The sequence below is a fragment of the Garra rufa genome, chromosome 7 (genome assembly GCF_049309525.1).
Source record: "Garra rufa chromosome 7, GarRuf1.0, whole genome shotgun sequence".
Lineage (NCBI taxonomy): Eukaryota > Metazoa > Chordata > Actinopteri > Cypriniformes > Cyprinidae > Garra > Garra rufa.
Window position 1 is genome coordinate 33,277,209 of NC_133367.1, and position 26,346 is coordinate 33,303,554.

At 36.9% G+C, this 26,346-nt stretch overlaps 2 protein-coding genes across 2 annotated transcripts; both read left to right on the forward strand.

The window, feature by feature from the left end:
• The first annotated feature begins 514 nt into the window (after positions 1 to 514).
• Positions 515 to 13,073, forward strand: LOC141338118 (chloride channel CLIC-like protein 1). Its single transcript, XM_073843678.1, has 8 exons — positions 515 to 604; positions 1,479 to 1,674; positions 8,125 to 8,303; positions 11,362 to 11,481; positions 11,642 to 11,740; positions 11,829 to 12,059; positions 12,124 to 12,258; positions 12,669 to 13,073. Exons 1-8 carry the CDS (start codon positions 515 to 517, stop codon positions 13,071 to 13,073), a joined length of 1,455 nt encoding a protein of 484 aa, XP_073699779.1.
• A 1,577-nt stretch (positions 13,074 to 14,650) lies between these two features.
• Positions 14,651 to 26,091, forward strand: LOC141338119 (chloride channel CLIC-like protein 1). Its single transcript, XM_073843680.1, has 10 exons — positions 14,651 to 14,654; positions 17,694 to 17,875; positions 23,751 to 23,816; positions 23,981 to 24,073; positions 24,165 to 24,380; positions 24,478 to 24,624; positions 24,765 to 24,864; positions 25,029 to 25,126; positions 25,323 to 25,469; positions 25,543 to 26,091. The coding sequence occupies exons 1-10, from the start codon at positions 14,651 to 14,653 to the stop codon at positions 26,089 to 26,091; spliced, it is 1,602 nt and encodes a 533-aa protein (XP_073699781.1).
• Positions 26,092 to 26,346: the final 255 nt, after the last annotated feature.

The following is a 26,346-nucleotide window of genomic DNA, read 5'->3' on the forward strand; positions in this document are numbered from 1 at the left end:
TGTACTCTGAATACTGAAGTAAATGTTCACATTTGTATAGTCACACGGACAAATGGTGCTTAAGCCTGCCAAATGTCTGCTGCTATATAAGTCAGCTTTGAGTGCCATTTTGTCAGAATCCTTCAACTAATAGCAACAGTCATCGACTCACTTGCAGCCTTATAGCATTGCAGGTTATGCAACGCTCATTCCCTTATCTCAGCAAACGGAGGTTACGTTAATAACTGTACTGTTCCCTATCATACGGTCGTTCCCATTGTGTTGCTATGCATATTGGGAATGCATCCAATAATGCCGTGCTATAAGCAAGTGCCGAACAAAGCCACCCTGCGAGCCCAGCCCTGGATCACCTGTAATAAGGTTTCCTAAGAAACCCGAGCCAATTATGAAATCTAAGCCACCAGGCTGGGGTCCGCATAACAAGACTCTCTCCATTCACAGAGGAGATAAGGTAAAGTAAGATGACAAAATCTGTCCCTGAAGGGCAGGGATGTCCAAGTTATAAAATCTGGCAATGGTAGACAGCGAAGACCAGCTGGCAGCAGTAAAGATATCACCAATAGAAACTCAGCTGGACCAAGACCAGGAGGAGGCCATTCTTTTGGTAGAATGGGCCCTCACTTCAATAGGATACTGCAAGTCCACGGAGGCATAAGGCAGGGCTACAGCGTCAACTATCCAGCATGATAGTCTCTGCTTCATGACTGGCAGCCGTTTAGAGTGGCCTATGAAGCAAACAAAGAGCTGCTCTGAATGCTGGCAGTGGCTACAGCACTCTATATAAACTCTAAGAGCCCGAACCAGCAGAGTAGGTTCAGACCCTGCTCATCCTCTTGAGTTAGGAAAAGATATAAAAGTGATAACTTAGGCACATAGGCTCTGCATTGGTTTAAGCATGACTCTAAAGTCGTTAGTTCCAAACTCAAGGCATGAAGCATTGACCACTCGCTTGACCAACGCTAATTCCAGAAGTAGGGTGGTCTTAAGCAACAGGGGCCGTAAGTCGACACGTGGTAGTGGGAAGAGAAGAAGTGGTCTTTTGAGTATGTCTATCCGCTATCACAGCGGTAGTCTGCTAGGGCATGTGCTAAGTGAGAAGGACGGGCCCAGCCTGAACAGAGTTTCCTTTGCCTAGAGCTGGGAATGGAGAGTGAGTGCGAAGCTTCTTTGAGGGTAGTCCAGCCTCAGCTTTGGGATCAGGACAGCTTGAGGTTCAGGGTCCATCACTACTCTGGGGCGAGGACCTTGACACTTAGGAAACGTGTAGCATCTAGCTGTCTGAGGTCAATGCTGAAGCCTAGGCTCAAATTTAAGCTGGGACTGGGCTGGGGGTGGCACAGTTTTCACAGGCTGGTGGAAGAAAGGAGCCTTCTGGTGACATGTACCAGTCGCCAAACTGGGGCGCTTTGGCAGGAAGTGACACATTGCCTGTGATGACTTTTGTGCTGACATAAACTGCTCAGCAAATCCATTTACAGGCAGGCCCAAGCAGTTTCTTGGGAAAGACTGGGGTGTCGAGGAAGGCGATCTTGTTAGCGTCCTTCAGAAGGACTGTGTTGGGGTCCTGGCCAGAACATGCCCACTCTTCAGCATCTGAAGCTGTCAGGGACATGGAGCCATCAATGATAACGTCCGCTTCAGACCTGCCAAAGGAGATCAAGCTGCTCGCAGCCGGTGAGTTTACTCACCCACAACAACTTGAGGGTGAGTAAATGGGGACAAAACTTTAATTTTGGGGTGAATTAACCCTTTTATTGAAGACTATGAAATCCTCATGAAGGAGTATACAGTCAGTGTTCTCAAGGTTGTGATAATACCCCTAATAAAATCACTAGACAACACAATACAGTAATCACATATGGACTGTATCCATGTAATACATACAGTATCTCGCAAAAGTGAGCACACCCCTCACATTTCAGCAACCATTTTAGTATTTCTTCTCAAGGGACAATATTATAAAAATGAAACTTGGATTTACAGTTGTGTGAAAAAGTGTTGGCCCCCTTCAAAAAAGTTTCGAAACCACTGCTCTAGCCACACCCAGGCCTGATTACTGCCACACCTGTTCGCAGTCAATCACTTAAATAGGACCTGCCTGACAAAGTGAAGTAGACCAAAAGATCCTCAAAAGCTACACATCATGTTGAGATCCAAAGAAATTCAGGAACAAATGAGAAAGAAAGTAAATGAGATCTGTCAGTCTGGAAAAGGTTATGAAGCCATTTCTAAAGCTTTGGGACTCCAGCGAACCACAATGAGAGCCATTATCCACAAATGGCGACCAATATTACCCCAAGAGCGCAGCGATGACTCATCCAAGAGGTCACAAAAGACCCCACAACAACATCTAAAGAACTGCAGGCCTCTCTTGTCTCAGTTAAGGTCAGTGTTCATGACTCCACCATAAGTAAGAGACTGGGCAGAAATGGCCTGCATGGCAGAGTTCCAAGACGAAAACCGCTGCTGAGCAAAAAGAACATAAAGGCTAGTCTTAGTTTTCCCAAAAAACATCTTGATGATCCCCAAGATTTTTGGGAAAATACTCTGTGGACTGATGAGACAAAAGTTGAACTTTTTGGAAGGTGTGTGTCCCTTTACATCTGGCGTAAAAGTAGCAGCATTTCAGAAAAAGACCATCATACCAACAGTAAAATATGGTGGTGGTAGTGTGATGGTCTGGGGCTGTCTTGCTGCTTCTGGACCTGGAAGACTTGCTGTGATAAATGGAACCATGAATTCTGCTGTCTACCAAAAAATTCTGAAGGACAATGTCCGGCCATCTGTTTGTGACCTCAAGCTGAAGCGAACTTGGGTTCTGCAGCAGGACAATGATCCAAAACACAACTCTGAATGGCTGAAGAAAAACAAAAAGAAGACTTTGGAGTGGCCTAGTCAAAGTCCTGACCTGAATCCTATTGAGATGCTGTGGCATGACCTTAAAAAGGCGGTTCATGCTCGAAAACCCTCCAATGTGGCTGAATTTCAACAATTCTGCCAAGATGAGAGGGCCAAAATTCCTGCACGGCGCTGTAACAGACTCATTGCAGCTTATAGCAAACGCTTGATTGCAGTTGTTTCTGCTAAAGGTGGCCAAACCAGTTATTACGTTTCGGGGGCAAACACTTTTTCACACAGGGCCACGTGGGTTTGGATTTTGTTTTCCCTTCATAATAAAAAGCATTCAAAATCTGCATGTTGTAGTACATAATAAAACATAATTTTGTGGCAAAAACATGAAAATAATCTGCCTTTTTTTTATCATATTGTTTACTGTATTTATTTGTTTGGCCAGTGTTGTTGTGGGTTTTGGTTATTTTGCTGCTTTAAGAACTACAGCTGCCTGGAACTACATTCACCATGTGTTTCCCTGAAAATAATTGCACACCTTAGAACATTCAAGCATTCAACAGCTCTGTAGTATAACTATAGTTAAACGATGATAACCACAAATGAACCATGTTTTTGCTACACCTACCATAGTTTAATGGTATTTGAGACACAAAACTCAAGCTTGTGGTGTAAATACAGATGCAAGAGTCTACTTTCCCCCAATATCAGAGCCACTGAGGAGGCAGTAGATGAGTTTTGTTATTGATGGTAGCTCATTATCATTTAAAGACACATGCACCAAAATGGGTAGCTGTGAACAGAGCTGTTTTTGACAAGGTAAAAAGAGTGTTGCTTTACACGACCACTGAGGTATTTTAACCAAATAAAATGGCCATCTGATGTCCCCATTAAGATTTTAAAGAGCCAATTAAAGTTGCAGGGGTTTTGCTTACATTTAGCTGTCTCTTATTTTGTCTAGATTTTGTCCTTGTGCTGTCTAGTGGAGTGCTGTCCTGAGAAAAGCATTGGGCGTCTTTCTGCAGACATAACTGAGCATCTCCAGCAGCACAGCTATATGGCTTCTGAGATGCTCAGGAGATGACCGTTGGTGATGGTATTGGGCCAAAAGATCTTCAATAAGTACTGGAGGCATTCAGTTTGGAAGACATCAAACTTACTCTTGATGGCAGTAATAGTCTTCCGACATTAAGAGCTGAACAAGTGTATGTTTGTGCACAATATAAAATCTTGATCTTGGTGTTTTGTAATTAATATGTTGGACCACGATATGGGTTTGACCATAACATATGTTTGGTTTGCTTTTTCTAATCATACTGTTAACGTCTTTCAAGCAGCCACCATTGACTATAATTTTGCTGCCAAGGTAGACAAACTAGTCTACTGCTTATAGAGAGCTATCATTAACATCTTCAGAACTGAAGTTCATTAGTGCCTTTTTGCTGTTGACTTTGAGGCCGATGATGCTGTCTATCCCTGAAGACTTTTACATTCTGCATGTTTTGTGGTTTGTTCGAGAGTAACTCAATTTATCAGGATAGACCAGGTTTTCCAATATTGACATGAGTATCCACACGATCAGATCAGTCGGTTAGTTTGGTGGATAATATTAGACATTTTTTGGGAGTTAAGCTATATTTGATCAATTTAAACAACAGAGATTAAATGAAGCTCCAGGGAGCTACAGACACAAATCACTCTGCAGCACAGCAAACAGGAAGTATAATTTCATTGCAATAATTTCAAATAGATATTTGCATTTGTAATTACAAACAGACAACAAAAAACTAACTCTGATGATTTAACAGTGTTTTACCATTGTTGTTTTTTTCATGTGCTTTGTCGTTGGGTCGTAGTTGAGCATGTCATATGGATCGACCAAGTCATCATCATTCTGGTTGATATTTGCATTTGTAATTACAAACAGACAACAACAACAACAAAAAAACTGATGATTTAACAGTGTTTTACCATTGTTGGTTTTTTCATGTGTTTTGTCGTTGGGTCGTAGTTGAGCATGTCATATGGATCGACCAAGTCATCATCATTCTGGTTGATATTTGCATTTGTAATTACAAACAGACAACAACAACAAAAAAAAAACTGATGATTTAACAGTGTTTTACCATTGTTGGTTTTTTCATGTGTTTTGTCGTTGGGTCGTAGTTGAGCATGTCATATGGATCGACCAAGTCATCATCATTCTGGTTGATATTTGCATTTGTAATTACAAACAGACAACAACAACAACAACAAAAAAAAAACTGATGATTTAACAGTGTTTTACCATTGTTGGTTTTTTCATGTGTTTTGTCGTTGGGTCGTAGTTGAGCATGTCATATGGATCGACCAAGTCATCATCATTCTGGTTGATATTTGCATTTGTAATTACAAACAGACAACAACAACAACAACAAAAAACTGATGATTTAACAGTGTTTTACCATTGCTGGTTTTCTCATGTCCTTTGTCGTTGGGTCGTAGTTGAGCGTGTCATATGGATCCACCCAGTCATCATCATTCTGGTTAATATTTGCATTTGTAATTACAAACAGACAACAAAAAACAAACCCTGATGATTTAACAGTGTTTTACCATTGCTGGTTTTTTCATGCGCTTTGTCGTTGGGTCGTAGTTGAGCATGTCATATGGATCGACCCAGTCATCATCTTCCTGGTTAATATTTGCATTTGTAATTACAAACAGACAACAAAAAACAAACTCTGATGATTTAACAGCTAATAGTTTGTTAATTATTTATAACTGTGCCTTATAGATAGCCAATAGATAACTTACAAGCTGTTAGTTAACAAGTTATAAATGACTTGTTAACTGTATTTTAATGATTTATAACTATACCTAATAAATTAGTAATAGATCATGAACAAGCTGTTAGTAAATTACTTACTAAAGACTTGTTAAGTATCAGTTAATAGTTTATATATGTTATTGGGACGTTATTCTAAAGTTGTAACTATTCTTCATTTATTAACTGTTAGTAAATGAGGAATAGTTGCAACTTTAGAATAACGTCCCACTAATATACATAAGCTAATAACGAACACTTAACTAATACATTAACTCACACTTTACAGATCAGTTGTTCATAGTTTAACCACCTACTAATAAAAGTGAAACATGGTAGAACAGCAAATGGATCGCCGCTGGTTCACTCAGTATAGAGGGTCCAAGGTGTGATAAAACATCTTCATATCAATAATGCCAATGGCTAGATTTTTATTTATTTTGTTTTCATGTTTAGCACAAAAAGTGCCCAAACCTCAGAAAAGCCTATGGGTGGAACAAGGTTGAGGTACAAAAATTGTGTATTTTAAATATCACATCAAATTTCTGTAGCTTGAACTTGTTCCATCCATTTGCTGTTCTACAAAGTACAAAGTCACTGGTATTAGTAGATGGTTAACTATGAACAACTGATCTGTAAAGTGTGAGTTAATGTATTAGTTAAGTGTTAGTTATTAGCTTATGTATGTTAGTGGGACGTTATTCTAAAGTTGCAACTATTCCTCATTTACTAACAGTTAATAAATGAAGAATAGTTGCAACTTTAGAATAACGTCCCAATAACATATATAAACTATTAAATGATACTTAACAAGTCTTTAGTAAGTAATTTACTAACAGCTTGTTCATGATCTATTACTAATTTATTAGGTATAGTTATAAATCATTAAAATACAGTTAACAAGTAATTTATAACTTGTTAACTAACAGCTTGTAAGCTATCTATTGGCTATCTATAAGGCACAGTTATAAATAATTAACAAACTATTAACTGTTATTTAACAAGTCATTTATTACTCATTAACTAACAGTTTATTAATGGTCTATTAACTAGTTATAACGGATAGTTATTATAAAGTGTTACCTTGGTTTTTTCTATGGGTTTCATGTCTGGTAAGTTTGCTGACCAGTCAAGTACACCAAAACCATGTTCATTTAACCAACTTTTGGTGCTTTTGGCAATGTGAACAGGTGCCAAATCCTGATGGAAAATGAAATCAGCATTTTTAAAAAGCTGGTCAGCAGAAGGAAGCATGAAGTGCTCTAAAATGTCTTGGTAAACAGGTGCAGTGACTTTGGTTTTCAAAAAACACAGTGGACCAACACCAGCAGATGACATTGCACCCCAAATCATCACAGACTGTGGAAACTTAACACTGGACTTCAAGCAACTTGGGCTATGAGCTTCTCCACCCTTCCTCCAGACTCTAGGACCTTGGTTTCCAAATAAAATACAAAACTTGCTCTCATCTGAAAAGAAGACTTTGGACCATTTCTTCTTCTCCTTAGCCCAGGTAAGATGCCTCTGATGTTGTCTGTGGTTCAGGACTGACTTAACAAGAGTTATACGACAACTGTAACCAAATTCCTTGACATATCTGTGTGTGGTGGCTCTTGATGCCTTGACCCCAGCCTCAGTCCATTCCTTGTGAAGTTCACCCAAATTCTTAAAACGATTTTGCTTGACAAGCCTCTCAAGGCTGCAGTTCTTTCGGTTGGTTGTGCATCTTTTTCTTCCCCACTGACACCCACCCAAAGTACTTGTAATTTAATTTTATTCAAAGTATGTTTTCCATCCAATTTTACTTGATTTAACTTAATAATACGGACATGTAGAATTTTATTTACATTTTAATTACAGTGTGACAACAATAAGATATTCTATAGAGAGATTTCATTGTTAAGAATAATTGGGAATATTCACATGTAATGTATAATCATTTAAAACATGATATGAAAGTTACAAAATCAGAGAGCAATACATTATGGTTGATTATCATCATGCTTACCAGGAGTGAATGAAAACAGGCAACACTGGATGAATAATAAGCATCCTTAGAAAAAACAAGTATGTTAGATATGCTACATCTAACATATGTACTCTCTGATTAAACCATGGTGTATTTAAATACATTTGATCTTGTTCAGGAGTCTAGGTTGAATTTCTGATATATCACTGTCCGCTGGGGGGCGATGAATCCATATTTGAGTTTTTGAATTACGGTTATGATGAACGCAGGTGTGCTTTTCTGAGTGGGAGTATCACAGGTGTCTTGCAACATGTAAGTAAACGTTTGGCCTTTGTTTTCATTATTCAGCCATCAGTGTGTAACATGGTAACATCTAGGCGGCTGATAGATGCATTTACTACATTTTAAGATGTAAAAAAAGCCTGAACTTTATATACACAATTTATAACAATTAATCAGTATTTTTAAGTTTGAGTTTTCTCATTGTTGTCTGTTCCAGTGGAGATTATGATGGCGCCAAACTGTTCGTTGCATGGATTCTGGAGTTTGCATATTTTTTGTAGCCTGTTTCTTATTGCACATGCAAAAATCCACCAGGATGAGGATGATGTATGGATCGATCCATTTGACATGCTCAACTACGACCCAACGACAAAGCGCATGAGAAAACCCTCTGAGGTAAAAGCACTTTTAAACCATCTGACAGTTTTTACTTCATTTCAAGAATTCACAGAGACCAGGGTGGTAAAAAAAAAGTCGCATTTTGTTTGTTTTCTTCATTTTACAAAAGTATGTTTCATTGTTATTTTTTAGGTACACAAATAAAAATAGACCCTTTACTGTTTGAATGTCTGACATATATCTTTTCACTGACAAGAGCCTGTCAGTTCTAGCATTGCTAAATTATCTTGCTATCATCAAAATAAAGTAGACAACTAAACATACAAAAGGTATCTGACTACCTACAATATGTAGGTTGTGCCGTACTGCATGAGCATTGCCATGCTGTGGGGTTTTTCCAGACATGTTTTTGCATATGTGAAGGATAAATGGATGGATCCATATATATATGGAGGTATATAAAGGGTGCTGCAAGTTTTGCAACCAGATGTTACATGCAACGATTCCTGTCGAATGAGAGGTACGTGAGCACACAATGGCACAAAGAGGTTTACATTCAGTTTCATTTTAGACTGTTGTTTGCTTGGTAGTCTCAGTCTCGGGCGCCACGCCCATAGACCGTTAACTGAACTTCTGATGCACATGGCACACACAATTTGAAACACAACAGGAGTTTTGGAGTCATCACCTGATTGAATGGTTTATACAGGATTTCTGGGAGGCGTGTGTGTCGTGTTCTTTAACGTACCACATGGAAACAAAGCATGGCCTCACCGCTCTTATTGTGGGGACGTTTCCACATGACCTGGCACAAAACGAAATGTGATTGGTTACTTTACCTTTCAGTCATATGGACTCTCAGGCTTTCCTTGGCCATTCAAAGTAGCCAAGGTTCCCAGACCTTCTGCTGCCAGACTGAAGGGTGGCTATGTGAGACTATATGGTTGGCATTTAAAATATTGTTGTTTGTAATGAAATGACACTATAATTTGTGTTATAGATAGATACTGTAGATAAATAGATGAATGCCATTAAATGTAAACGATTTGGAGGGCAACGTGTTTATACTGACATGTTTTTTTTTTTTTTTTGTTTAGGCTTAGGACTAGGCTTAAGCCTTGTCTGTGAAACCGGGGGCAAATCTCTAAATTCTGACTTTATAACTTGCAATTGCGAGTTCATATCATGCAGTTCTGACTTTAACTCGCAATTGCGAGTTTGTATCACGCAATTCTGAGGAAAAAGTCAGAATTGTGAGAAAAACTTGGAATTACGAGATAAAAAGTCACAATTGCAAGATACAAACTCGCATTTGCTAGAAAGAAGTCAGAATTGCGAGTTTGTATCACACAATTTAAAGGAGAACTCCGGTGTGATTTTGACCTAAAGTGTATTGAATCATGATAACGAGTGTAAACGTACCTTGCATATCTCATCTTGTCTTGTCCACTGCTGTCCGAAATCTGGGGTCAGTTATCCGATGCTCACAACAGGTTGTCAATGAGAGTCAACAGGGCATCGAAGAAGCCATGTAAATAAATCACTGTTTTACGCCATTTACGAGGCACAAAGTAGCTCCACACTTCATTGGTAGACTTCCAAGGGCCCTGACATTTAAAACAAGACATTGAGAACTCAGAAAAAGCACCGGTAGTTTATTTACGAGAAGATTTATACAGACAGTAACTGCAAGAAGTTTAGCGGCCGCCGCCATCTTAAATTTAGTCATGATAAGTCGAGTGTCGAGCACCAAGGAATTTATCAGGTTATCAACTTATCAGGTTGTAGTTTCCTTCGTGCTCGACACTCGACTTATCGTGACTAAATTTAAGATGGCGGCGGCCGCTAAACTTCTTGCAGTTACTGTCTGTATAAATCTACTTGTAAATAAACTACCGGTGCTTTTTCTGAGTTCTCAATGGTCAAAATCACACCGGAGTTCTCCTTTAAAGAAAAAAGTCAGAATTGTGAGAAAACCAATTGCGAGATAAAAAGTCACAATTGGAAGATACAAACTCGCATTTGTTAGAAAAAAAGTAAGAATTGTTTGTATCACGCAACTCTAATACAAAGTCAGAATTGCAAGTTTGTATCACGCAATTCTAATAAAAAAAAAGTCAGAATTGTGAGAAAATTTCACAATTGCGAGATAAAAAGTCACAATTGTGAGATACAAACATTAATTTGTTAGAAGAAATTCAGAATTGCAAGTTTATATCTCCTAATTTTGACTTTATAACTCGCAATTGTGAGTTTATATCATGCAATTCTGAGAAAAAGTCAGAATTGTGAGAAAAACTTGGAATTGCGAGATAAGTCGAGTTATAACTCGCAGTTGAGTTTATATCTTTAAATTCTAAGAAAAAAAAAGTCCTAACCTTTATATATATATATATATATATATATATATATATATATATATATATATATATATATATATTCAGTGGTGCAAATGGGCTTCCATAATGTATTCACTTGATGTTTCATTAACAAGGTTCGGGAGGAGCGAGTCAGATACTTAGCCTAACCATCACAAGAGGAGCCCACTCAAGTGAATCAACGCCATAGGTTTATGCAGCTGACTCGCCTCTATTCACTTGATGGTTTATCAGTATCCCTCCACCACCCCATCTCCTCTCCTCCTCCACCACCCCATCTGAGTTCTCACTACTCCCATTCAGGGGGTACTCGGGCCACTCCCGAGCTTGGAGCCCTTCACTGGACAGCACACCAAATATGCATTACTATACTCCGGCTAATTATATGTAAGCGTGAACTTGTGAACTGCTAGTCAACGCAACAAATTCACCTGACCAACCTGAATCCATTTCAAAGTCTCTGTGCGGAAATCTTTTGGATCCCTATTGAAATTTGTAGAACAACAATAAAAAATGGAACCGCACCTTAACTCAGTTAACCCATTTCTTTTGTACTGTTCAGTTCACATTGTGCCAAGTACACATCTTTCCACCTCACTAAACTGTCACTATTCTGACGTCAACAAAGTGTGATTACTTTTTGTTTGTTTTTATCAAACAAGGCCTTGAAAGCACTGCCATTTTTGCAGGAAACACAAGTCTACATCATATTTTAACATTTCTTTAATGTTTTACAGTCTGCCAGTTACCCAAACATGCCAACCAAGAGGAGGGAATTCAGCTCAGAATCTTGTGAAGCGCAACAGTGTCCTGATGTGTCTGAGTGCACCAGTAAACTAGAGAGTTTGCAAAAAGAGGTGAAAAATATGGAAATACACCTTTGTTTAGTAGGCCTCTATAACAAAAATGACACTGTCATGTTTTTGGACATAGAACAATGGAATTATCTTGGTATTGTTGAAGTACTTTGAATATTTGAAAATTCATATTCTTGCTGCTATCTCTGTTTTTTTTTAGTTTGATGAACAGAAAAAGAATGGGAACTCCACCTCTATAAAGCCAGTATTCAAGCGATTCCTTTCCAGGTTCCTTAAAGAAACTTCAGAACTTGGCCTGGTATGTGACTGTGTTTTACCAGGGAGCTAAATCAATATTAATCTACACTGGTTAAGGTTTTACAACATTTCCTATTTAAAATCTTTAGCCTATTGATGGACAGACATCCATGCATTATGACGCTGAGGTGAAGCTGTCCAAGCAATCTCTGTTGGAGATCCAGAAGTTTTTGAATGAAGAGAACGACTGGTCTGCTGAAGCCATGGATGAGGCTCTCAGTCAGATTCTGGTCAGAATTAAAATCCGCGACCACGAAGCCTGGAAGTGGCGTTTTGAAGACACATTTTGTGTAGATGCTAATACCACCCTGAGGGTGAGTTCTTGTAAAAACTTTCAAAGACAAACATATTTGTTTAGATTAGTATTGATAAATATAATATGGGCTGTATTTTGTTCTACAGGTTTCTTTGATCCACACTGAGCTCTGGTCTGTGGTCTCCTGGTTTGTCCTGTTCTGGAGTATGTTTGCTGTTTGCTTTTTTATTAGCTTGATCTGGAACTGGTCCCATCTTTCTAAGGTAATTTTTCTTGTGCTGTTGACTGTCCATGATGTTTTTGCTAAAGCGTTTTGAACAGATGGCAATGAGGTGAAGCAAAGAAACTTGACAAGATACTAGAGGTCCATCATTTTTTTTCTGGTAAATGATTGTTTCCAAAGCTGTTATCAGAGCTGTAATCAGAGATGAAATGCATTTATATTTTAATGGGAGTTTTATTCCATGCTCCCACAGTCCCCGTATCCAGTTTCATCATGGATAACCTAAAGCAAATTGGGCAAAGGATCAATGAGTTCTTTAGAGCTCTGCTGAAGGATCTAATCACTCTCCAGTTACCTGTGCTGCTCATCATTGCACTAACCATCTCTGTAGAAAACATGTTATAGGATCTCTTGTTTGTTATCATACTAAGTCCTCTTTTCTTCTCTCAGGTGTTCATGTATGGCGTTCAAGCAATTTTTGGTTGGCGAAGGGACCAGACGCCTCCTGCATGGGGAGGCGATGCTTCACAGCCGCTACAAGACAACAAAAACCGAGTAAATCAAGCAGGAACCCAAGGTGACCAGGGCTTTAGGGCAGGAGATGCTTATTACCCACAAAATAAACAGGAGGATGTAAGCATGGATCTCCCACAGAACTTTTCTAGCCGTCCCAGAGGGACTCAGAGGGTGGAGACTCTGCGTGCTACAGGTAACATGTCTAGAGATGATGAGACTGATTTTCAGCAGTGGACAGAAGAGGTGGATCCTCGTACAAAGGAAAATGCAGTATCAGCAGATCTTGCTGTCAAAGAAGGTTTAAGCTTTAAAACTCCAGTTCAAGAAACACAGGAATAAAACAGACTCAGAACTGTTTTTGTTTCAACACAGTTTTTTGTGTCATTTACTTTTTTAATACATTTTTTCCTGAACAGGCAGGAATATGATTCCTGATATTTTTTCCGTAAATATATTTATGCTACTTTGTTTTTGTGCGTGTGCGTGTTTAGTTCAATTTTGAAGTAAATCTCCTTAGCTATCCTTCAAAATGTTCTAAAGAGCCAATTAAATGGTCAGGCTTTTCGCTTACGTTTAAGCAAACATTGCTTACATTTGATTACATTTATTAGCCCCATTAATTTAGGATGTTATGCTGACACCTTCTGGCCAGGATGATAAGCTTGTTTACTAACTTCTACTCCTTCACTCAAAATAGCTCTTTTTCCCCCTCAATCTCATCCATCACACACATTAATAGTGAACATTTTTGGATCTCAATGACTTTTCTTTTTGTGTGTGCGTGTGTTTTAGGGGGGTTGAGTTGTTACAAACAAAGCTGTTTTGCCCATTTTTGGAGAGTGGGGTAAGTTGAGCCAATTATTAGAGGTGAGCGGGGTAAGTTGAGCCACTTTTTAGAACTGATAATATAGTACTGAAATATAACATAGAAATAAAGTAAAACAATACTTTATAATCATGAGAAGGGGTGATCCACTGGCTCAATTTGCCCCATGGCTTTTGACTCAAATTATCCCACTCCTATCATTGTAACAAACAGTATAGCTACATATTATAACTTCCTTAAGCTTAAGCATAATGTCATATATATATATTTTTTTAGATTTGTCTGTAATTATCTGACAAGAATGAAAGTGCTTAAACATAAAAAAATCACTTTAAACTGTTTTTAACAGAACCTAAATGTAGTTACCAATTACTTAATGGGCTTCTCTCTAGAAAAGACTTGAAACAAGGGGTGGCTCAACTTACCCACAGACTCAAATCGCCCCGCTCTACCCTTATGTTGTGTCAGTGATGTGATGTTTTGTTATGTTGTTTGGTTTGCCTGTTTTGTTTAGATGTACAATCACTATTATGCTTTTTACCAGATTTCCCAACATCACCCCGATTAAAAAAAACAAAACAGCATATGCTGGTTAGGTATGTTTTGAAGAATGGCAGCCTTGTTTAACAGTGTTTACCAGAAAGCTTCTCCTGGATGACTTTGCATTTCAAATTTTCTAATAATTATTTGATGTGACTGCCTGATTTCTGTGGTATTCCTTAATGCCTGAGAATCTTCCATAGCGATTCTTGGTGAAGGCTGTCAAAAGTCAAAGTTCAAGTATCTGTCATAGCACAAAAATGTGTTCAGAGCAGGCTCATCCTGTTCTAAACCCTGCTCTTGTCAAAAAATGGTATGTATTGTTTAGTGATTCATTGGATTGTGCTGTTGTTCAACAACATGCTGATTGTTCAGCTGATAAAGTTTTTTGAAAAGACTTTTTTCAAAGGTCTAAGACCTTTATACAGTGCATGCAATTACAAATAACGTAAAACTTTCCCTCACAGCCTTGTTTTGATCATTGTCATTAAATTCATTCTATTGTGACAATCACCAAGGTTTTCTTCTGTATTTTAACTCTTTCCTCATGATGGGTACTTCATAGTTATTCCATATATTCTCCCATGGCAATAAGGTCCATGTTGTACTGTAGATCATTATGTCAGCTGATAAAGTTCTGGGCAGATACAAGTTTCAATTAAATGTGGTTTACATGAATGTAGTTTAGCGTGTTCTTGAGTAATAATTATTAATTCTTATCGTTTTACTGGGAGAACATAAATTTAGTCACCTTTTAAAGTTTTTTTTTTTTTGTTCAGTGGCCATCTCAGCAGCTGTCAGGGCCGACCCAAGCCTTCAGGGGGCCCTAAGCAGAATTTTATTTGGGGGCCCCTCTGTGCCACCAATATGACTAATTATTGTGAATCCTTTATTATTCGCACACTATAAATCTAACACATCCAATATAATTTTTTTTTTTTTTTTGTAGCTGTGTTGCTTACATCATACCACTGTTTTTACCCTTGCTATGATCTTTAATTGTAACAGTAGCAAACCCACAGGAGTAGACAGGTAATAATTTGCACTTTAACATTCAAAGTCTTGCAGTACCAGTTGGCATACTTGTGTAGCAAAAAAACTAATAGTCAATGCTCTTACCGTAAACACTTTAACCACTTTAATTATTATTATTATTTTTTTGCAACATGTAAAAAGTGCAATACAATCAACTACAAATAAAATAAATAATAAAAATATAAGGCTAACGTTAACCACTTCACTTTTGGTCAGAAACTTTTGCAACATGTAAAAAGTGCAATACAATCAACTACAAATATAATAAATAATATAATAAATAATAAAATAAAGCTAAATGCCAAAGAACTACAAATTAGTCAAATACAAACAGGGTATTTTTATATGAAAAATATATATGGCAGCAAGCCATCTGTACACCTAAAACATTAAGACATAATGATATAATAACACAGACTCCAAACGTAGGCCAATGTAAGTAATGTTAAACTGTTATCAGTACCAAAGTTATAAAACAGAAGCTTATTTTTATTATTATCACCAAGTTTATGAAACAGAACCTTATTTGTATTACAAAAATATAAGCTAGGAAAGTTATTTTTACACAGAATGCAAAAACTTGAATCTGAATCCAGCTAAGTAACATGTTGTATTATTATATATTAATATTGCAAAGCTTAAATTTGCGGATGTTAATTAAAACATTAACTTTCTTGTTTGCTTAATTAACTAGCCAGCTAACGTTAGCTTGCAATTTAGCCTCATTTAGTTTATACTCATTTTTTTAAATATACCTTTATCTTGCTGTTTTTTCTCTTCCTCTGATTTATTCCATGTTCTTTTCTCTGCACCAGAAAGATATGTCCTTTTTTTGTGACATTATTAATTGTTTTGCTGCAGTGACGCTGCTTCTTCGATTAATTAAAGTTACCTCAGTCAGGCATCGTATGGCTGTCATACTCCAACTGTGCATGCATCCAGCAGCAGCCAGTTAAAATAATATTGCGGTTTTTTTTTTTTTATTGAATAATGGTTTTCATTACCAATATGATATCCACTGAAATATTATACATATATAAATAAAACATAAAAATAAAAAACGATGTAATTTCATGTACTCATGAGGGCCCCCTGGTGGCCACGGCCACTGACTTCCATTCATTTTTAGTTACAAAGCTCTACAACATAATTTTTACTAGTGCGAATTGTAGTGCCAATACTTTTTTCAATGCCACTACAACTGGTTTCAATACAAATGTTTCAGTGCCAATGTTTCCTTTTTCAGTTCTGCTTTTGTTTTCAATGCCAATACTTTTTTCAATGCCACTACAACTGGTTTCAGTATAAATGTTTCAATGCCAATGTTTCCTTTTTCAGTTCTGCTTTTGTTTTCAATGCCAGTTTTAATCTTTGATGCCAAATTTTAAAGTCACCATTCTGGCTCCATAGAATTTCAATTAGAGAGCTCTAGAATTGAATTATTACTAGTAACAATTCCAAATTAGAGAGCTCTCTAATTCAGTTTTTACAAGTAAGAATTCAATTTAGAGAGCTCTTAAATTTAATTACAGAGCTCTGAAATAAAACATATCTTTAATGTGGATTTTTATTATTACTAAAATGAATTATTACTTATGGCATTTTTACTAGTATAATTTAATTAGAGAGCTCTCTAATCGGAATTGTTACTAGTAAAAAACTGAATTTAAGAGCTCTGTAATTTGGAATTATTACTAGTAAAAATTTATTTAGAGAGCTCTCTAACTGTAATTGTTACTAGTAAAAATTTTATTGTAGAGCTCTCTAACTGTAATTCTTACTAGTAATAATTCAATAGAGCTCTGTAATTAAAAATGAATGGAAGTCAATGGAGACATATGACTAGTAAAAATTAATTTGTGGAGCTCTCTGATTGTAATTGTTACTAGTAAGAATTGAATTATAGAGCTCTCTAAATGAATTGTTACTAGGGAAAATGCAATTACGACGAGTAGCATTAGCATTAGAATATTTTAGGTTAAAACGGCTTGCCATATCGCGTGAAACACTGACTGCATTTATTTCACTCCTCCTAGTAATTTCAAAGCCATGCGAGGCGCATCTCAACGATAGGAATAGTAACTTGCGTCAGGGCGTCAGGGTTGACGTGTCAAGGTAAGTTAGACAAAGATTTTACCGAAATATCTAAAATTGTTTTACATGACAAATATGGATAGCCTACATTCACAAGGCTACAACGAAGAATTCAAAGTGCTGTATTTTTTTAAAGGAGTTATAAACAGCTTGTATACACTGTCATGCTGTTTATAGTTTTCATTCGCATATAAATTGTTTTCGAAAATTACTGTATATATGCTGAAGTTCAAGTTTTTAACACAGCATCTTCACGCACATTCCGTCCTCTCAGTGTTTCGTTTGAACGACCGAATTTTGATTTGCGGTTGTGAATCTATAGGCGACAATATTGTATATGGCAGCTCTCTTCGATCATGTAAGGATATGTTTAGCCATCAATGTGTGTCTAAGAAAGATGATACTGAACTTTATATAGGCCTAGCCTATCTTTATAAAAACTGACCTGTTCTCTTCTGTTCCAGCGGAGATTATGAATGTGTCAATCTGTTCATCGTTTGGATTCTGGAGTTTGCTCGTTTTATGTAGTGTATTTGTTATTGCAAATGCAAATATTAACCAGAATGACGAGGAGGATGTTCGGAGTGATCCATTTGACATTATCAACTATGACCCAGTGACAAAGCGCATGAGAAAATCCGCAAAGGTAAAACACTATTAAACCATCTGGCAGTTTATTAATGTATTACAGGGCTTGCAGGAAATTGAAATCCCTCGTCTTCACATTTTTCCAGTGAAAACAGAATCCGTTTAAACTGTATTTTAAAGGGATGGTTCGGAGTAGAATTGAGTTGCTATGCACTCCGAAGCCCATGTAAATACCCCATCCGAAGTTTTTTTTTACCGTAGTCGAACATTTATTATGGAGATATTAGAGTTTTTGCGAATATACGTAAGGGATAATGTACAGGCAGCCGGTAGTTAACGCAGAAATAAGCCCCGACAGTGTGATCAGGAGTGTGATCTTGTGTCACACTGAAGGGGCTATTTCGTGATAACTACAGGCTGCCTGTACATTATCCCGCTTATTACACGGCTACTTGACACATAAGGAAAAAACGGGACATGAAAATGAATTTGAAACATTTTATAGGCATATTTGTTTTAAATTACCATTTTTATCCTTCCGCGAAACGATATAGTACCATGTGACTAACATTCAAACGATACATTCTGTATTTTTTTGTGTGTTGGCTTCGTAGCTGTTATGCTCTATTTTGTCAAGTTCAGTCAGTAAGCTCTCTGTGTCTTGTCGTTGTTTGTTCTTCGTAGTTCAATTTTCGTCTTAATTCGGGAGTTTGATTTGTCCGAATCTATCCACGGTTCTAACATTTTGTTTTTACCGTACATGTTAAAATTAATGTCGAAATTTTCCACAAGATGGCGCCAAACGGTGATCTTTGTTGGCGCGGAGGGATTTTAAACATACAAGTAGTACCGGCTATGCGTTATTACTTTGGAGCGGTCATTATTTGAAAAGAACCAGAGCCATATAGACCTTTTTCCTGAGTAAACGATGAGCGACGCCATTACAAATTCTAACGTCAGATTGAATGCTTTTCTGTTCCGGTTTCCATAGGAAACCCATTCAAATAGTGTCCATCTGTTTTTAATGTAGCTAACGTCCGCTGCTTCGTGTCATCTACACACTCATTAAAGTGAGGCACTTCTTGGACAAATGACGGTCATTGCGACATTGCCAGGGGATGGCGCTATGGAGCCATGTGCTTTTTAAAAACATTTTAATAGGTTTAACATTAGTTTATTAGCTCGGAATATACCATAATTTGACTAGAAACAATGCAGACCGGAAATGCAAAGCATTCTTTCAGTTAAGAGTCGGACTTACTTCCATGTTCAGGAAAAACGTCTATAGAAAGAGAGTTGCGACACGCTTTGATCTCGCCGCCGCGCGGTCACGTGGTTCATGGAGCTCTCAATAGTTCCTAACAACTCTGCGCTGTCAATGTGTTTGAATGGGTTTAAGTAGGATAGACAGCAGTTTTACTATATTTGCAGCAATTTCGAGTAATTATTAAGTTGGCTTGGGAAAGCCAACTTACTGAAATCCTATTTAAACTTCTTCTTCTTCTTCTTCTTCTTCTTATTATTTTTTTTACCGAAAAATATTTAGACACTAACTCCTCCTAGACCGTTCAAGCTACATACTCCAAACTCGGGTCAGATCTTCATACTGTTCAGACTTAGATTGCTATATCTTTTCAGACTGGTTTGAGTTATGGTTTTCTTAAAAATTAATATTAAAAATCATAAAAAGTCCCATAGACTTTCATTGACCAAAAGTCCATGTCTGTTTGAACTATGTTTAATGTAAACTGCTAGAAGCCATTGATACTCAATTAAGCTTTAAACTATCAATCTATCTATCTATCTATCTATCTATCTATCTATCTATCTATCTATCTATCTATCTATCTATCTATCTATCTATCTATCTTCAAACCTTATCTATCTATCTATCTATCTATCTATCTATCTATCTATCTATCTATCTATCTATCTATCTATCTTCAAACCTTATCTATCTATCTATCTATCTATCTATCTTCAAACCTTATCTATCTATCTATCTATCTATCTATCTATCTATCTATCTATCTATCTATCTATCTATCTATCTATCTTCAAACCTTATCTATCTATCTATCTATCTATCTATCTATCTATCTATCTATCTATCTATCTATCTATCTATCTATCTTCAAACCTTATCTATCTATCTATCTATCTATCTATCTATCTATCTATCTATCTATCTATCTATCTATCTATCTATCTATCTATCTATCTATCTATCTATCTATCTATCTATCTATCTATCTTCAAACCTTATCTATCTATCTATCTATCTATCTATCTATCTATCTATCTATCTATCTATCTATCTATCTTCAAACCTTATCTATCTATCTATCTATCTATCTATCTATCTATCTATAGCTATCTATCTATCTTCAAACCTTATCTATCTATCTATCTATCTATCTATCTATCTATCTATCTATCTATCTATCTATCTATCTATCTATCTTCAAACCTTATCTATCTATCTATCTATCTATCTATCTATCTATCTATCTATCTATCTATCTATCTATCTATCTATCTTCAAACCTTATCTATCTATCTATCTATCTATCTATCTATCTATCTATCTATCTATCTATCTATCTATCTATCTATCTATCTTCAAACCTTATCTATCTATCTATCTATCTATCTATCTATCTATCTATCTATCTATCTATCTATCTTCAAACCTTATCTATCTATCTATCTATCTATCTATCTATCTATCTATCTATCTATCTATCTATCTATCTATCTATCTATCTATCTATCTATCTATCTATCTATCTATCTATCTATCTTCAAACCTTATCTATCTATCTATCTATCTATCTATCTATCTATCTATCTATCTATCTATCTTCAAACCTTATCTATCTATCTATCTATCTATCTATCTATCTATCTATCTATCTATCTATCTATCTATCTTCAAACCTTATCTATCTATCTATCTATCTATCTATCTATCTATCTATCTATCTATCTTCAAACCTTATCTATCTATCTAACTATCTATCTATCTATCTATCTATCTATCTATCTATCTATCTATCTATCTATCTATCTATCTATCTATCTATCTTCAAACCTTATCTATCTATCTATCTATCTATCTATCTATCTATCTATCTATCTATCTATCTATCTATCTATCTTCAAACCTTATCTATCTATCTATCTATCTATCTATCTATCTTACTAGTCATGCTAAAATCATGTTAGCGACTTGCTAGTAATGCTAAAATCATACTAGCGACTTGCTAGTCATGCCAGAATCATGCTAGCGACTTGCTAGTCATGCTAAAATCATGCTAGCGACTTGCTAGTCATGTTAAAAAACATGCTAGCGACTTGCTAGTCTAGCTAAAATCATGCTAGCGACTTACTAGTCTTGCTAAAATCATGCTAGCGACTTGCTAGTCATGCTAAAATAATGCTAACGCCTTGCTCGTCGTTCTGAAATCATGCTAGCGACTTGCTAGTCTTGTTAAAATCAAGCTAGCGACTTGTCATGCTAAAATCATGCTAGCGACTTGCTAGTCATGCTAGAATCATGCTAGCGACTTGCTAGTCATGCTAAAATCATGCTAGCGACTTGCTAGTCATGCTAAAAAAATGCTAAAATCATGCTAGCGACTTGCTAGTCTTGCTAAAATCATGCTAGCGACTTGCTAGTCATGCTAAAATCAGGCTAGCGACTTGCTAGTCATGTTTAAAATCATGCTAGCGACTTGCTAGTCTTGCTAAAATCATGCTAGTGACTTGCTAGTCATGCTAAAATCATGCTAGCGACTTGCTAGTCATGCTAGAATCATGCTAGCGACTTTGCTAGTCATGCTAAAATAATGCTAAAATCATGCTAGCGACTTGCTAGTCATGCTAAAATCATGCTAGCGACTTGCTAGTCGTGCTAAAATCATGCTAGCGACTTGCTAGTCATGCTAAAATAATGATAAAATCATGCTAGCGACTTGTTAGTCATGCTAAAATCATGCTAGCGACTTGCTAGTCATGCTAAAATAATGATAAAATCATGCTAGCGACTTGCTAGTCTTGCTAAAATCATGCTAGCGACTTGCTAGTCATGCTAAAATCATGCTAGCGACATGCTAGTCATGCTAGAATCATGCTAGCGACTTTGCTAGTCATGCTAAAATAATGCTAAAATCATGCTAGCGACTTGCTAGTCATGTTAAAATCATGCTAGCGACTTGCTAGTTGTGCTAAAATCATGCTAGCGACTTGCTAGTCATGCTAGAATCATGCTAGTGACTTTGCTAGTCATGCTAAAATAATGCTAAAATCATGCTAGCGACTTGCTAGTCGTGTTAAAATCATGCTAGCGACTTGCTAGTCGTGCTAAAATCATGCTAGCGACTTGCTAGTCATGCTAAAATCATGCTAGCGACTTGCTAGTCATGCTAAAAATCATGTTAACGACTTCCTAGTCTTGCTTAAATAATGCTAGCAACCGCACAGCAACCGCATAGCAACACCTTAGCAACCACCCTGGGTACCTTAGCAACCGCATAGCAACACCTTAGCATCTATTCACATTCAAACTATTTATATCTTCTAACTATTTATATCTATAAATCTATCTATTTTCAAACTATTTATATCTATCTAGCCTATCTATCTTCAAACTTTATTAATCAAACTAAAACTATTTCAAACTGAAAACCTTTAAACTTTCTTTAAACTAAAAGCTTTTAAAACTACTTAAAACTTACTGGCTAGGCTTTCTCAAGCCAACTTAAAGTTTGCTAACAAACTTTTTATCTAGTTAACACATAATGTGCATTGATTGTGTATTGATAACTTCTCTGAATACGCTTTACAATCGCATTTTATTCTGGCGAGTGATTGCAAGTTTTGCAACAGTAAAATAACATTAATAGAACAGATGGTTATTATTAGGTTATTTTTTTAACCCTGTAAACTATTATGACAATTCAAAAGCTTTATTCTCAAGTATTGCTGACATTTTGAAACACTTTGACCTATTACATAAGACAATTGTTTTATTAAATACTTTTAACTTACATACTTATACACAGCGGGGTTCTCAGCTTAACTGGGGACAGACTAGCAGAAACATTCTAAGACTGACCCGAACACACTTAACGACAGTTTCCATCGAATGGAACCAATTTTAGTCTTTGACAATCAGAAAGGAGCACACACCTAATGACTCCACTACACAACAACAACAACAAAACAGTGGACAAAAACTGAATCATCTACCGGCGCACCCGCAACTGCACCATAATACTGCGGAGGACACCTGTGCTTTTATTTGAAACCTGTGTTTTACCTGTTGAAACGTTAACCCTCTAAACATTAGACGTCTGAAGGTGGTGCTGATTATGTCTATATTGCGTCCATTGGTCCAAGACCAATTCTACACATCTAAACGACGTGCAAGAGAAGTTGAGTTGCTGAAAGTCAGAGCGAGTCTGCAGATTTGAGTTGACATTGGTCACAGACTCTGACTTTTTAGCTTCAGACTTTGATTCCATCCAGTTGGAGGATATTAAACATGTTTGGTATTTTCAGCCGATTTTAGAACGCATATTGTATTCATTTGTTATGCATCTCCTAGCAACAAGGCACAAGTTTCTGCACAAGTTTGTTGTGATCATCGCAGCTATTTCAAAGTCTGCTAGTGTAATTATCCTCAGTCATGCAGTGTATGATGCCTATTGTTTAAAAAATCTGTTCAGATTTTAAAAGTCGTGTAGTGTATTCCAGCCTTTAGGGTAACGTTAAAATAATGCTACCAAAAACTAACATTCTATTTATAAACAATAATTTACTTTCTGGGAACCAAAAATTGGATAAATTAAAGAGATAGTTCCTCTAGTCTAAAAAATTACTCATCCAGTTAATTGTTCTAATGTCATCTGACCTTTTTTATTTTTCAGGTTGTGTCACAACAGTGTCCTGATGTTTTTGAGTGCGCCAGTAATCTAGAGAGTTTGCAGAAAGAGGTGAAGAATATGTTTAGTAGACCTTAATAACCTAATTGTACTGCCATGTTTTCTGGAAATACTGAAGACTAGTAATGTACCATTTAGCACTTTGAATGGCTGAAAATATTACATTATTATTTCCATATTGTTATATGATATTATTGCTACCTACTTTTTTTTAGTTTGATGAGCATAAAAAGAAGAGCACCACCATATTGCCAGTATTCAAGCGATTCCTTTCCAGGTTCCTTAAAGAAACTTCAAAAGTTGGCTTGGTATGGGACTATGTTTTCGCCAGTGTAATGATTCGACTTTAATTGAATTATCAGTGATGGTTTTACAAATTTCCATTTTTTAATACTTTAGCCTGATGATGAACAGACATCCGTGCACTATGCTGCTGAAGTGAAGCTGTCCAAGAAATCACTGGTGGAGATCCAGAATTTTTTGAATGGAGAGACTGACTGGACCACTGGAGCCATGGATGAGGCTCTCAGTCAGATTCTAGTCAAATTCAAACTCCAAGACCATGAAACCTGGGTCAAAGACACATTTTATGTAGAGGCTGATACCGCCCTAAAGGTCAGTTCTTGTTGTTCAAAACTTGTTCAAGGGCAAACAACATATTTGTTTAAATGAATATTAAAAAATGTAACATGTACTGTGTTTTATTCTACAGGTTTCTTTGATTGTTCTTATTGCTCTGACTATAGCCATAATCTGCACTAGGTTCTGGTCTGTGGTCTCCTGGTTTGTCAATTTCAGGAGAATGTTTGCTGTTTGCTTTTTCATTAGCTTGATCTGGAACTGGTTCTGTCTTTATATGGTAATTATTCTTGTGCTGTTGACTGTCCACGATATGTTTTAGAGCAGTACTGTACAGATGACAGTGAAGAGTTGAAAGATGTGTTCAAAGGTATTGTACAATAACGAGTTTAATTGATTTAAATATTTCTCCATGGCTAGGTTGCTTTTGCTGAACACAAGAAGAACATTGTGGAGGTGGAGAGCTTCAATGCCAAATGCACTGGGCTAAAACAACTGGGCTGGATGGACAATTTGGCTGGTGAGCTGCTTAATGTTTTTTGAAGGAATATGTTTAAATAAAAATTAAACGAATAAGATTCCTCTTTTGCGTTTAACTGAAGAGCGTACAGATTTTAGATGACATGAAGATGAGTATAAATAATGATTTAGAGATGAGACTGTTGTAACTCCTTGTTTATTTAGAGTGGTACAGACGGACATGGACTCTTCAAGATGACCCTTGCAAAAAGTACTACGAGGTCCTGGTGGTGAACCCTATTTTACTCGTGCCTCCAACAAAGGTTTGTATTTTTTAGTTTCCAACAAGAGAAATTTTAACTTGATAAGACACTAGCGGTTGACTAGTAATGACTCATTAGCTAATAAATTTCAGTATGTTTAATCAAATTTTCAATGAAAAATAATCTAAACCTAATTGCAAAATAAAGTGAGATGAAATACATTAATAATATTAAGTTTTGTGGGGTTTTATTCCAGGCTCTCACGGTCACAATAACCAGTCTCTTCACGGATCCCATGAAGCAAATTGGGCAGGGCATCAATGAGTTCCTCAGAGCCCTGCTGAAGGATCTACCAATCACTCTCCAGTTACCTGTGCTGCTTATCTTTGCATTTGTCATCTTTGTAAGGACTGTGAACAGCAATATTGTGGGATCTCTTATTTGTTACCATACTAAGGCATCTTTTCTCCTCTCAGGTGTTCATGTTAGGAGCTGCTCAAGCAGCTATACATCAGGCAGTTCGCTTGCCTTTTCTCTTTTGGCGACGGGACCAGCCACCTCCTGCGGTAGGACAGCATCAAGCTCGTCAGCTGAGGGAGCATGAGGAAGCTGGTGGTGATGCTCCGCAGCCACTACAGGTGCCCCAAGACAACAGAAACAGAGTAAATCAAGCAGGAAACCGAGGTGACCAGGGCTTCAGGGCAGGAGATGCTCATGACCCACAAAATAGACAGGAGGACGGAAGCATTGAACTCAGACAAGATTTTTCCGGCGGTCCCAGAGGGCGCCAGAGAGTTGAGACTGTGCGTGCTGCAAGTTACATGTCCAGAGACGATGAGTCTGATTTACAGCAGCAGACAGAGGAGGTGGATCCTGGTACAGTGGAAAATGCAGAGCCTGAAGTGAAAGCTGAGGGGAAAGAAAAAAGTGCATCTACTATGGACAAAAAGGAGCAGAAAGACACACAGAGTCCAGACAGAAGTGAGGCTGAAACCAATGTGCCTTCTGATGAAAATGGGAGCTAATTAAGGAAATGAGGTAAGTTTCAGTTATTTTTCAATTCCTCTTCTAGATAGTTCACCCAAATAAGTAAATAAACAAACAAACGTACACGATTATTTCTGTAAATTATTCCTGTGAGGCATTTTCCTCCCTAGGATTCTTTGTGAATGGCTGTTGAGATTTTGAAGTCCAATAAAGTGCATCCATCCATCATAAAAAGGCATAATAAAGGCCTTCTAAAGCAAATCGGTGCATTTGTGTAAAAAAAAAAAAAAAAA